We start from the raw sequence: 14,303 nt of genomic DNA, 5'->3' as shown, positions 1-14,303 counted from the left end.
AAAATTGATTAAATATTTCTTTCACATCAATCTACCCATAACCCATAGTGAGAAAGTGAAAACAGGTTTTTAGACATTTTTGCAAAATCATTAAAAATAAAAGCAGAAAGGAGGTGACCAAAAACCCGATGGTCACTCTGACAGAGTTCCAGAGATCTTCTGTGGGGATGGGAGAACCTTCCAGAAGGACAACCATCTCTGCAGCAGTCCACAAATCAGGCCTTTATGGTCGATTGGCAAGATGGAGTAAAAGAGACATGACAGCCCGCTTGGAGTTTGCCAAAAGGCACCTAAAGGACTCTCAGACCATGAGAAACACGATTCTCTGGTCTGATGAAACCAAGATGGAATTCTTTGACCTAAATGCTAAGCGTCACGTCAGGATACCTGGCACCATCCCTACGGTGAAGCATGGTGGTGGCAGCATCATGCTGTGGGGATGTTTTTTAGCGGCAGGGAGACTAGTCAGAATCGAGGGAATGATGAACGGAACAAAGTACAGAGAGGACCTTGATGAAAACTTGCTCCAGAGCGTTCAGGACCTCAGACTGGGGAGAAGGTTCACTTTCCAACAGGACAACAACCCTAAGCACACAGCCAAGACAACGCAGGAGTGGCTTCAGGACAAGTCTCTGAATGTCCTTGAGTGGCCCAGCCAGAGCCTGGACTTGAACCCGATCAAACATCTCTGGAGAGACCTGAAAATAGCTGTGTAGTGACGCTCTCCATCTAACTTGAAAGAGCTTGAGAGGATCTGCAGAGAAGAATAGGAGAAACTCCCCAAATACAGGTTTGGCAACCTTGTAGCGTCATATCCAAGAAGATTTGAGACTGTAATTGCTGCCAAAAACAAGAATTTTGCAGAAGGGACAAATGATAGGATAGAGGACGAGAGAGAGAGGGAATCTGGGTAGGAGCTGAGTGGTTAGGGTTGGAGGAAAGGAGAGGAGAGACAGAGACCATCTGGGTAGGAGCTGAGTGGTTAGGGTTGGAGGAAAGGAGAGGAGATAGACAGATACCATCTGGGTAGGAGCTGAGTGGTTAGGGTTGGAGGAAAGGAGAGGAGATAGACAGAGACCATCTGGGTAGGAGCTGAGTGGTTAGGGTTGGAGGAAAGGAGAGGAGAGAGAGACCATCTGGGAAGGGGCTGAGTGGTTAGGGTTGGAGGAAAGGACAGGAGATAGAGAGAGATCATCAGGGTAGGAGCTGAGTGGTTAGGGTACTGATTAGGTTACAGATTAGCTACTGATTAGCTACTGATTAGGCTACTGATTAGGCTACTGATTATTCTACTGATTATTCTACTGATTATTCTACTGATTATTCCACTGATTAGCTACTGATTAGCTACTGATTAGCTACTGATTATTCTACTGATTATTCTACTGATTATTCCACTGATTAGCTACTGATTAGCTACTGATTAGCTACTGATTAGCTACTGATTATTCTACTGATTAAGTTACTGATTAGCTACTGATTATTCTACTGATTAGCTACTGATTATTCTACTGATTAAGTTACTGATTAGCTACTGATTAGCTACTGATTAGCTACTGATTAGCTACTGATTATTCTACTGATTAGCTACTGATTAAGCTACTGATTAGCTACTGATTAGCTACTGATTAGCTACTGATTATTCTACTGATTAGCTACTGATTAAGTTACTGATTAGCTACTGATTAGCTACTGATTAGCTACTGATTAGGCTACTGATTAGCTACTGATTAGGTACTGATTAGCTACTGATTAGGCTACTGATTAGCTACTGATTAGGTACTGATTAGCTACTGATTAGCTACTGATTAGCTACTGATTAGCTACTGATTAGCTACTGATTAGCTACTGATTATTCTACTGATTAGCTACTGATTAAGCTACTGATTAGCTACTGATTAGCTACTGATTAGCTACTGATTATTCTACTGATTAGCTACTGATTAAGTTACTGATTAGCTACTGATTAGCTACTGATTAGCTACTGATTAGGCTACTGATTAGCTACTGATTAGGTACTGATTAGCTACTGATTAGGCTACTGATTAGCTACTGATTAGCTACTGATTATTCTACTGATTAGCTACTGATTAGTTACTGATTAGGCTACTGATTAGGCTACTGATTAGGCTACTGATTAGCTACTGATTAGCTACTGATTATTCTACTGATTAGCTACTGATTAGCTACTGTTTAGCTACTGATTAGCTACTGATTATTCTACTGATTAGCTACTGATTATTCTACTGATTAGCTACTGATTATTCTACTGATTAGCTACTGATTAAGTTACTGATTAGCTACTGATTAGCTACTGATTAGCTACTGATTATTCTACTGATTAGCTACTGATTAGCTACTGATTAGCTACTGATTAGGCTACTGATTAAGTTACTGATTAGCTACTGATTATTCTACTGATTAGCTACTGATTAGCTACTGATTAGCTACTGATTAGGCTACTGATTAAGTTACTGATTAGCTACTGATTAGCTACTGATTAGCTACTGATTATTGTACTGATTAGGCTACTGATTATTCTACTAATTAGGCTACTGACTAGTTACTGATTAGCTACTGATTAGCTACTGATTAGCTACTGATTAGGCTACTGATTAGCTACTGATTAGGCTACTGATTAGCTACTGATTAGCTACTGATTAGCTACTGATTATTCTACTGATTAGCTACTGATTAGCTACTGATTAGGTTACTGATTAGCTACTGATTAGCTACTGATTAGCTACTGATTAGGCTACTGACTAGCTACTGATTAGGCTACTGATTAGGCTACTGATTAGTCTACTGATTAGCTACTGATTATTCTACTGATTAAGTTACTGATTAGCTTCTGATTATTGTACTGATTAGGCTACTGATTAGCTACTGATTAGCTATTGATTATTCTACTGATTAAGTTACTGATTAGCTACTGATTAGCTACTGATTAGCTACTGATTAGGCTACTGATTAGCTACTGATTATTCTACTGATTAGCTACTGATTAAGCTACTGATTAGCTACTGATTAGGCTACTGATTAGCTACTGATTAGCTACTGATTAGGCTACTGATTAGCTACTAATTAGGCTACTGATTAGCTACTGATTATTCTACTGATTAGCTACTGATTAGCTACTGATTAGCTACTGATTAGCTACTGATTAGCTACTGATTAGGCTACTGATTAGCTACTGATTAGGCTACTGATTATTCCACTGATTAGCTACTGATTAGGCTACTGATTAGCTACTGATTAGCTACTGATTATTCTACTGATTAAGTTACTGATTAGCTACTGATTATTCTACTGATTAGCTACTGATTATTCTACTGATTAAGTTACTGATTAGCTACTGATTAGCTACTGATTAGCTACTGATTAGCTACTGATTAGCTACTGATTAGCTACTGATTATTCTACTGATTAGCTACTGATTATTCTACTGATTAGCTACTGATTAGCTACTGATTAGCTACTGATTATTCTACTGATTAGCTACTGATTAAGTTACTGATTAGCTACTGATTAGCTACTGATTAGCTACTGATTAGGCTACTGATTAGCTACTGATTAGGTACTGATTAGCTACTGATTAGGCTACTGATTAGCTACTGATTAGCTACTGATTATTCTACTGATTAGCTACTGATTAGCTACTGATTAGGCTACTGATTAGGCTACTGATTAGGCTACTGATTAGCTACTGATTAGCTACTGATTATTCTACTGATTAGCTACTGATTAGCTACTGATTAGCTACTGATTAGCTACTGATTATTCTACTGATTAGCTACTGATTATTCTACTGATTAGCTACTGATTATTCTACTGATTAGCTACTGATTAAGTTACTGATTAGCTACTGATTAGCTACTGATTAGCTACTGATTATTCTACTGATTAGCTACTGATTATTCTACTGATTAGCTACTGATTAAGTTACTGATTAGCTACTGATTAGCTACTGATTAGGCTACTGATTAAGTTACTGATTAGCTACTGATTATTCTACTGATTAGCTACTGATTAGCTACTGATTAGCTACTGATTAGGCTACTGATTAAGTTACTGATTAGCTACTGATTAGCTACTGATTAGCTACTGATTATTGTACTGATTAGGCTACTGATTAGGCTACTGATTAGGCTACTGATTAGCTACTGACTAGCTACTGATTAGGCTACTGATTAGGCTACTGATTAGGCTACTGATTAGCTACTGATTATTCTACTAATTAGGCTACTGACTAGTTACTGATTAGCTACTGATTAGCTACTGATTAGCTACTGATTAGGCTACTGATTAGCTACTGATTAGGCTACTGATTAGCTACTGATTAGCTACTGATTAGCTACTGATTATTCTACTGATTAGCTACTGATTAGCTACTGATTAGCTACTGATTATTCTACTGATTAGCTACTGATTAGCTACTGATTAGCTACTGATTAGGCTACTGATTAAGTTACTGATTAGCTACTGATTAGCTACTGATTAGCTACTGATTATTGTACTGATTAGGCTACTGATTAGGCTACTGATTAGCTACTGACTAGCTACTGATTAGGCTACTGATTAGGCTACTGATTAGGCTACTGATTAGCTACTGATTATTCTACTAATTAGGCTACTGACTAGTTACTGATTAGCTACTGATTAGCTACTGATTAGCTACTGATTAGGCTACTGATTAGCTACTGATTAGGCTACTGATTAGCTACTGATTAGCTACTGATTATTCTACTGATTAGCTACTGATTAGCTACTGATTAGCTACTGATTAGGCTACTGACTAGCTACTGATTAGCTACTGATTAGGCTACTGACTAGCTACTGATTAGGCTACTGATTAAGTTACTGATTAGCTACTGATTATTGTACTGATTAGGCTACTGATTATTCTACTGATTAGCTACTGATTATTCTACTGATTAAGTTACTGATTAGCTTCTGATTATTCTACTGATTAGGCTACTGATTAGCTACTGATTAGCTATTGATTATTCTACTGATTAGGCTACTGATTAGCTACTGATTATTCTACTGATTAGCTACTGATTAAGCTACTGATTAGCTACTGATTAGGCTACTGATTAGCTACTGATTAGCTACTGATTAGGCTACTGATTAGCTACTAATTAGGCTACTGATTAGCTACTGATTATTCTACTGATTAGCTACTGATTAGCTACTGATTAGCTACTGATTAGCTACTGATTAGCTACTGATTAGCTACTGATTATTCTACTGATTAGCTACTGATTAAGTTACTGATTAGCTACTGATTAGCTACTGATTAAGTTACTGATTAGGCTACTGATTAGCTACTGATTAGGTACTGATTAGCTACTGATTAGGCTACTGATTAGCTACTGATTAGCTACTGATTAGCTACTGATTATTCTACTGATTAGCTACTGATTAGCTACTGATTATTCTACTGATTAGCTACTGATTAGGCTACTGATTAGGCTACTGATTAGCTACTGATTAGATACTGATTAGCTACTGATTATTCTACTGATTAGCTACTGATTATTCTACTGATTAGCTACTGATTATTCTACTGATTAGCTACTGATTATTCTACTGATTAGCTACTGATTAGGCTACTGATTAGCTACTGATTAGCTACTGATTATTCTACTGATTAGCTACTGATTAGCTACTGATTAGCTACTGATTAGCTACTGATTATTCTACTGATTAGGCTACTGATTAGCTACTGATTAGCTACTGATTATTCTACTGATTAGCTACTGATTAGCTACTGATTAGCTACTGATTATTCTACTGATTAGCTACTGATTAAGTTACTGATTAGCTACTGATTAGCTACTGATTAGCTACTGATTATTCTACTGATTAGCTACTGATTATTCTACTGATTAGCTACTGATTAAGTTACTGATTAGCTACTGATTAGCTACTGATTAGGCTACTGATTAAGTTACTGATTAGCTACTGATTATTCTACTGATTAGCTACTGATTAGCTACTGATTAGCTACTGATTAGGCTACTGATTAAGTTACTGATTAGCTACTGATTAGCTACTGATTAGCTACTGATTATTGTACTGATTAGGCTACTGATTAGGCTACTGATTAGGCTACTGATTAGCTACTGACTAGCTACTGATTAGGCTACTGATTAGGCTACTGATTAGGCTACTGATTAGCTACTGATTATTCTACTGATTAGCTACTGATTAGCTACTGATTAGCTACTGATTATTCTACTGATTAGCTACTGATTAGCTACTGATTAGCTACTGATTAGGCTACTGATTAAGTTACTGATTAGCTACTGATTAGCTACTGATTAGCTACTGATTATTGTACTGATTAGGCTACTGATTAGGCTACTGATTAGCTACTGACTAGCTACTGATTAGGCTACTGATTAGGCTACTGATTAGGCTACTGATTAGCTACTGATTATTCTACTAATTAGGCTACTGACTAGTTACTGATTAGCTACTGATTAGCTACTGATTAGGCTACTGACTAGCTACTGATTAGCTACTGATTAGGCTACTGATTATTGTACTGATTAGGCTACTGATTAGGCTACTGATTAGCTACTGACTAGCTACTGATTAGGCTACTGATTAGGCTACTGATTAGGCTACTGATTAGCTACTGATTATTCTACTAATTAGGCTACTGACTAGTTACTGATTAGCTACTGATTAGCTACTGATTAGGCTACTGACTAGCTACTGATTAGCTACTGATTAGGCTACTGACTAGCTACTGATTAGGCTACTGATTAAGTTACTGATTAGCTACTGATTATTGTACTGATTAGGCTACTGATTATTCTACTGATTAGGCTACTGATTAGCTACTGATTAGCTATTGATTATTCTACTGATTAGGCTACTGATTAGCTACTGATTATTCTACTGATTAGCTACTGATTAAGCTACTGATTAGCTACTGATTAGGCTACTGATTAGCTACTGATTAGCTACTGATTAGCTACTGATTAGGCTACTGATTAGCTACTAATTAGGCTACTGATTAGCTACTGATTATTCTACTGATTAGCTACTGATTAGCTACTGATTAGCTACTGATTAGCTACTGATTAGCTACTGATTAGCTACTGATTATTCTACTGATTAGCTACTGATTAAGTTACTGATTAGCTACTGATTAGCTACTGATTAAGTTACTGATTAGGCTACTGATTAGCTACTGATTAGGTACTGATTAGCTACTGATTAGGCTACTGATTAGCTACTGATTAGCTACTGATTAGCTACTGATTATTCTACTGATTAGCTACTGATTAGCTACTGATTATTCTACTGATTAGCTACTGATTAGGCTACTGATTAGGCTACTGATTAGCTACTGATTAGATACTGATTAGCTACTGATTATTCTACTGATTAGCTACTGATTATTCTACTGATTAGCTACTGATTATTCTACTGATTAGCTACTGATTATTCTACTGATTAGCTACTGATTAGGCTACTGATTAGCTACTGATTAGCTACTGATTATTCTACTGATTAGCTACTGATTAGCTACTGATTAGCTACTGATTAGCTACTGATTATTCTACTGATTAGGCTACTGATTAGCTACTGATTAGCTACTGATTATTCTACTGATTAGCTACTGATTAGCTACTGATTAGCTACTGATTATTCTACTGATTAGCTACTGATTATTCTACTGATTAGCTACTGATTATTCTACTGATTAGCTACTGATTAAGTTACTGATTAGCTACTGATTAGCTACTGATTAGCTACTGATTATTCTACTGATTAGCTACTGATTAGCTACTGATTAGCTACTGATTAGGCTACTGATTAAGTTACTGATTAGCTACTGATTATTCTACTGATTAGCTACTGATTAGCTACTGATTAGCTACTGATTAGCTACTGATTAAGTTACTGATTAGGCTACTGATTAGCTACTGATTAGGTACTGATTAGCTACTGATTAGGCTACTGATTAGCTACTGATTAGCTACTGATTAGCTACTGATTATTCTACTGATTAGCTACTGATTAGCTACTGATTATTCTACTGATTAGCTACTGATTAGGCTACTGATTAGGCTACTGATTAGCTACTGATTAGATACTGATTAGCTACTGATTATTCTACTGATTAGCTACTGATTATTCTACTGATTAGCTACTGATTATTCTACTGATTAGCTACTGATTATTCTACTGATTAGCTACTGATTAGGCTACTGATTAGCTACTGATTAGCTACTGATTATTCTACTGATTAGCTACTGATTAGCTACTGATTAGCTACTGATTAGCTACTGATTATTCTACTGATTAGGCTACTGATTAGCTACTGATTAGCTACTGATTATTCTACTGATTAGCTACTGATTAGCTACTGATTAGCTACTGATTATTCTACTGATTAGCTACTGATTATTCTACTGATTAGCTACTGATTATTCTACTGATTAGCTACTGATTAAGTTACTGATTAGCTACTGATTAGCTACTGATTAGCTACTGATTATTCTACTGATTAGCTACTGATTAGCTACTGATTAGCTACTGATTAGGCTACTGATTAAGTTACTGATTAGCTACTGATTATTCTACTGATTAGCTACTGATTAGCTACTGATTAGCTACTGATTAGGCTACTGATTAAGTTACTGATTAGCTACTGATTAGCTACTGATTAGCTACTGATTATTGTACTGATTAGGCTACTGATTATTCTACTAATTAGGCTACTGACTAGTTACTGATTAGCTACTGATTAGCTACTGATTAGCTACTGATTAGGCTACTGATTAGCTACTGATTAGGCTACTGATTAGCTACTGATTAGCTACTGATTAGCTACTGATTAGGTTACTGATTAGCTACAGATTAGCTACTGATTAGCTACTGATTAGGCTACTGACTAGCTACTGATTAGGCTACTGATTAGGCTACTGATTAGTCTACTGATTAGCTACTGATTATTCTACTGATTAAGTTACTGATTATTCTACTGATTAGCTACTGATTATTGTACTGATTAGGCTACTGATTATTCTACTGATTAGCTACTGATTATTCTACTGATTAAGTTACTGATTAGCTTCTGATTATTGTACTGATTAGGCTACTGATTAGCTACTGATTAGCTATTGATTATTCTACTGATTAAGTTACTGATTAGCTACTGATTAGCTACTGATTAGCTACTGATTAGGCTACTGATTAGCTACTGATTATTCTACTGATTAGCTACTGATTAAGCTACTGATTAGCTACTGATTAGGCTACTGATTAGCTACTGATTAGCTACTGATTAGGCTACTGATTAGCTACTAATTAGGCTACTGATTAGCTACTGATTATTCTACTGATTAGCTACTGATTAGCTACTGATTAGCTACTGATTAGCTACTGATTAGCTACTGATTATTCTACTGATTAGCTACTGATTAAGTTACTGATTAGCTACTGATTAGCTACTGATTAGCTACTGATTAGGCTACTGATTAGCTACTGATTAGGCTACTGATTATTCCACTGATTAGCTACTGATTAGGCTACTGATTAGCTACTGATTAGCTACTGATTATTCTACTGATTAAGTTACTGATTAGCTACTGATTATGCTACTGATTAGGCTACTGATTAGCTACTGATTAGCTACTGATTATTCTACTGATTAGCTACTGATTAGCTACTGATTAGCTACTGATTAGCTACTGATTAGCTACTGATTATTCTACTGATTAGCTAATGATTAAGCTACTGATTAGCTACTGATTAGCTACTGATTAGCTACTGATTAGCTACTGATTATTCTACTGATTAGCTACTGATTAAGTTACTGATTAGCTACTGATTAGCTACTGATTAGCTACTGATTATTCTACTGATTAGCTACTGATTAGCTACTGATTAGCTACTGATTAGGCTACTGATTAAGTTACTGATTAGCTACTGATTAGCTACTGATTAGCTACTGATTATTGTACTGATTAGGCTACTGATTAGGCTACTGATTAGGCTACTGATTAGCTACTGATTATTCTACTAATTAGGCTACTGACTAGTTACTGATTAGCTACTGATTAGGCTACTGATTAGCTACTGATTAGGCTACTGATTAGCTACTGATTAGCTACTGATTAGCTACTGATTATTCTACTGATTAGCTACTGATTAGGTTACTGATTAGCTACTGATTAGCTACTGATTAGCTACTGATTAGCTACTGATTAGGTTACTGATTAGCTACTGATTAGCTACTGATTAGCTACTGATTAGGCTACTGACTAGCTACTGATTAGGCTACTGATTAAGTTACTGATTAGCTACTGATTATTGTACTGATTAGGCTACTGATTATTCTACTGATTAGCTACTGATTATTCTACTGATTAAGTTACTGATTAGCTTCTGATTATTGTACTGATTAGGCTACTGATTAGCTACTGATTAGCTATTGATTATTCTACTGATTAAGTTACTGATTAGCTACTGATTAGCTACTGATTAGCTACTGATTAGGCTACTGATTAGCTACTGATTATTCTACTGATTAGCTACTGATTAAGCTACTGATTAGCTACTGATTAGGCTACTGATTAGCTACTGATTAGCTACTGATTAGGCTACTGATTAGCTACTAATTAGGCTACTGATTAGCTACAGATTATTCTACTGATTAGCTACTGATTAGCTACTGATTAGCTACTGATTAGCTACTGATTAGCTACTGATTATTCTACTGATTAGCTACTGATTAAGTTACTGATTAGCTACTGATTAGCTACTGATTAGCTACTGATTAGGCTACTGATTAGCTACTGATTAGGTACTGATTAGCTACTGATTAGGCTACTGATTAGCTACTGATTAGGTACTGATTAGTTACTGATTAGGCTACTGATTAGGCTACTGATTAGGCTACTGATTAGCTACTGATTAGATACTGATTAGCTACTGATTATTCTACTGATTAGCTACTGATTATTCTACTGATTAGCTACTGATTATTCTACTGATTAGCTACTGATTATTCTACTGATTAGCTACTGATTAGGCTACTGATTAAGTTACTGATTAGCTACTGATTATTCTACTGATTAGCTACTGATTAGCTACTGATTAGCTACTGATTAAGTTACTGATTAGCTACTGATTAGCTACTGATTATTGTACTGATTAGGCTACTGATTAGGCTACTGATTAGGCTACTGATTAGCTACTGACTAGCTACTGATTAGGCTACTGATTAGGCTACTGATTAGGCTACTGATTAGCTACTGATTAGCTACTGATTAGCTACTGATTATTCTACTAATTAGGCTACTGACTAGTTACTGATTAGCTACTGATTAGCTACTGATTAGCTACTGATTAGGCTACTGATTAGCTACTGATTAGCTACTGATTAGCTACTGATTATTCTACTGATTAGCTACTGATTAGCTACTGATTAGGCTACTGATTAGCTACTGATTAGCTACTGATTAGCTACTGATTAGGCTACTGACTAGCTACTGATTAGGCTACTGATTAGGCTACTGATTAGGCTACTGATTAGCTACTGATTAGCTACTGATTAAGTTACTGATTAAGTTACTGATTAGCTACTGATTATTGTACTGATTAGTCTACTGATTATTCTACTGATTAGCTACTGATTAAGTTACTGATTAGCTACTGATTATTCTACTGATTAGCTACTGATTAGCTACTGATTAGCTACTGATTAAGTTACTGATTAGCTACTGATTAGCTACTGATTAGCTACTGATTAGCTACTGATTATTGTACTGATTAGGCTACTGATTAGGCTACTGATTAGGCTACTGATTAGCTACTGACTAGCTACTGATTAGGCTACTGATTAGGCTACTGATTAGGCTACTGATTAGCTACTGATTAGCTACTGATTAGCTACTGATTATTCTACTAATTAGGCTACTGACTAGTTACTGATTAGCTACTGATTAGCTACTGATTAGCTACTGATTAGGCTACTGATTAGCTACTGATTAGGCTACTGATTAGCTACTGATTAGCTACTGATTAGCTACTGATTATTCTACTGATTAGCTACTGATTAGCTACTGATTAGGCTACTGATTAGCTACTGATTAGCTACTGATTAGCTACTGATTAGGCTACTGACTAGCTACTGATTAGGCTACTGATTAGGCTACTGATTAGGCTACTGATTAGCTACTGATTAGCTACTGATTAGCTACTGATTAAGTTACTGATTAGCTACTGATTATTGTACTGATTAGTCTACTGATTATTCTACTGATTAGCTACTGATTATTCTACTGATTAAGTTACTGATTAGCTACTGATTATTCTACTGATTAGCTATTGATTATTCTACTGATTAAGTTACTGATTAGCTACTGATTAGCTACTGATTAGCTACTGATTAGGCTACTGATTAGCTACTGATTAGGCTACTGATTAGCTACTGATTATTCTACTGATTAGCTACTGACCAGGTTACTGGCCTGTATTGCTGCATTGCTGCAATACAGGCCAATCAAGCTGTGCATACAAACTGAACGATAATGGTCAGAAGAGTTTCAAAAAGGCGGAGGTGGCAGCCTACAAAAACTCTGCATCAAACAGAGGAGGAGACAGAGCAACAGAGGAGGAGACAGAGAAACAGAGGAGGAAACAGAGCAATAGAGGAGGAGACAGAGGAGGTGACACAGCAACAGAGGAGGAGACAGAGGAGGAGACACAGCAACAGAGGTGACAGAGGAGGAGACAGAGAAACATAGGAGGAAACAGAGAAACAGAGGAGGAGACAGAGCAACAGAGGAGGAGACAGAGAAACAGAGGAGGAGGAGACAGAGGAGGAGACACAGCAACAGAGGAGGAGACAGAGCAACAGAGGAGGAGATAGAGCAACACAGGAGGAGACAGAGCAACAGAGGAGGAGACAGAGAAACAGAGGAGGAGGCAGAGAAACAGAGGAGGAGACAGAGGAGGAGACACAGCAACAGAGGAGGAGACAGAGGAGGAGACAGAGAAACAGATGAGGAGACAGAGGAGGAGACAGAGAAACATAGGAGGAAACAGAGAAACAGAGGAGGAGACACAGCAACAGAGGAGGAGACAGAGGAGGAGACACAGCAACAGAGGAGACAGAGGAGGAGACAGAGCAACAGACGAGGAGACAGAGGAGGAGACAGAGAAACATAGGAGGAAACAGAGAAACAGAGGAGGAGACAGAGAAACAGAGGAGGAGACAGAGAAACAGAGGAGGAGGAGACAGAGGAGGAGACACAGCAACAGAGGAGGAGACAGAGCAACAGAGGAGGAGATAGAGCAACACAGGAGGAGACAGAGCAACAGAGGAGGAGACAGAGAAACAGAGGAGGAGGCAGAGAAACAGAGGAGGAGACAGAGGAGGAGACACAGCAACAGAGGAGGAGACAGAGGAGGAGACAGAGAAACAGATGAGGAGACAGAGGAGGAGACAGAGAAACATAGGAGGAAACAGAGAAACAGAGGAGGAGACACAGCAACAGAGGAGGAGACAGAGGAGGAGACACAGCAACAGAGGAGACAGAGGAGGAGACAGAGCAACAGACGAGGAGACAGAGGAGGAGACAGAGAAACATAGGAGGAAACAGAGAAACAGAGGAGGAGACAGAGAAACAGAGGAGGAGGCAGAGAAACAGAGGAGGAGACAGAGAAACAGAGGAGGAGACAGAGGAGGAGACACAGCAACAGAGGAGGAGACAGAGAAGGAGACAGAGGAGCAGACTTCGTCTCGGACCTAACAACACCCGTGCCAATATATCCAACAAACACCTGCTTCTCGGGCATTATCACTTAAATATACAATAATAATGTTATTAACACAACAACATTATTAACACAACAACATTATTAACACAACAACAACAACAACATTATTAACACAACAACAACAACAACATTATTAACACAACAACAACAACATTATTAACACAACAACAACAACAACATTATTAACACAACAACAACAACAACATTATTAACACAACAACAACAACAACATTATTAACACAACAACAACAACAACATTATTAACACAACAACAACAACATTATTAACACAACAACAACAACAACAACATTATTGACTCAACCTGCAACACGTCAACATGAACATTTCCTATGCTTGTTGCCAATATAAAAACGTCTCACCTTCTATTACGAACGTCTGGATGACAAAATACAACACCAAGATGAGCACTGTTATAGCTGACATCACCAGGCCTAGACAGAGAGAGACAGAAAGAATGATGTGTGACCAAG

The 14,303-nt window shown here is 37.3% G+C and overlaps 1 protein-coding gene across 1 annotated transcript in view; it reads right to left on the bottom strand.

Annotated features, from left to right (window-relative positions):
- LOC139543173 (plasma membrane calcium-transporting ATPase 3-like) overlaps window positions 1-14,303 on the bottom strand; it is a 153,717-nt gene that overhangs the window by 83,831 nt on the left and 55,583 nt on the right. The window contains exon 10 of the mRNA XM_071349429.1: window positions 14,193-14,264. Within this exon, the coding sequence (XP_071205530.1) occupies window positions 14,193-14,264 (72 nt within the window). The remainder of the gene's footprint in view (window positions 1-14,192; window positions 14,265-14,303) is intronic.

Source organism: Salvelinus alpinus, chromosome 17, assembly GCF_045679555.1.
Source record: "Salvelinus alpinus chromosome 17, SLU_Salpinus.1, whole genome shotgun sequence".
In the NCBI taxonomy this organism is placed as follows: domain Eukaryota; kingdom Metazoa; phylum Chordata; class Actinopteri; order Salmoniformes; family Salmonidae; genus Salvelinus; species Salvelinus alpinus.
This window is presented reverse-complemented; position numbering and strand designations above follow the sequence as displayed.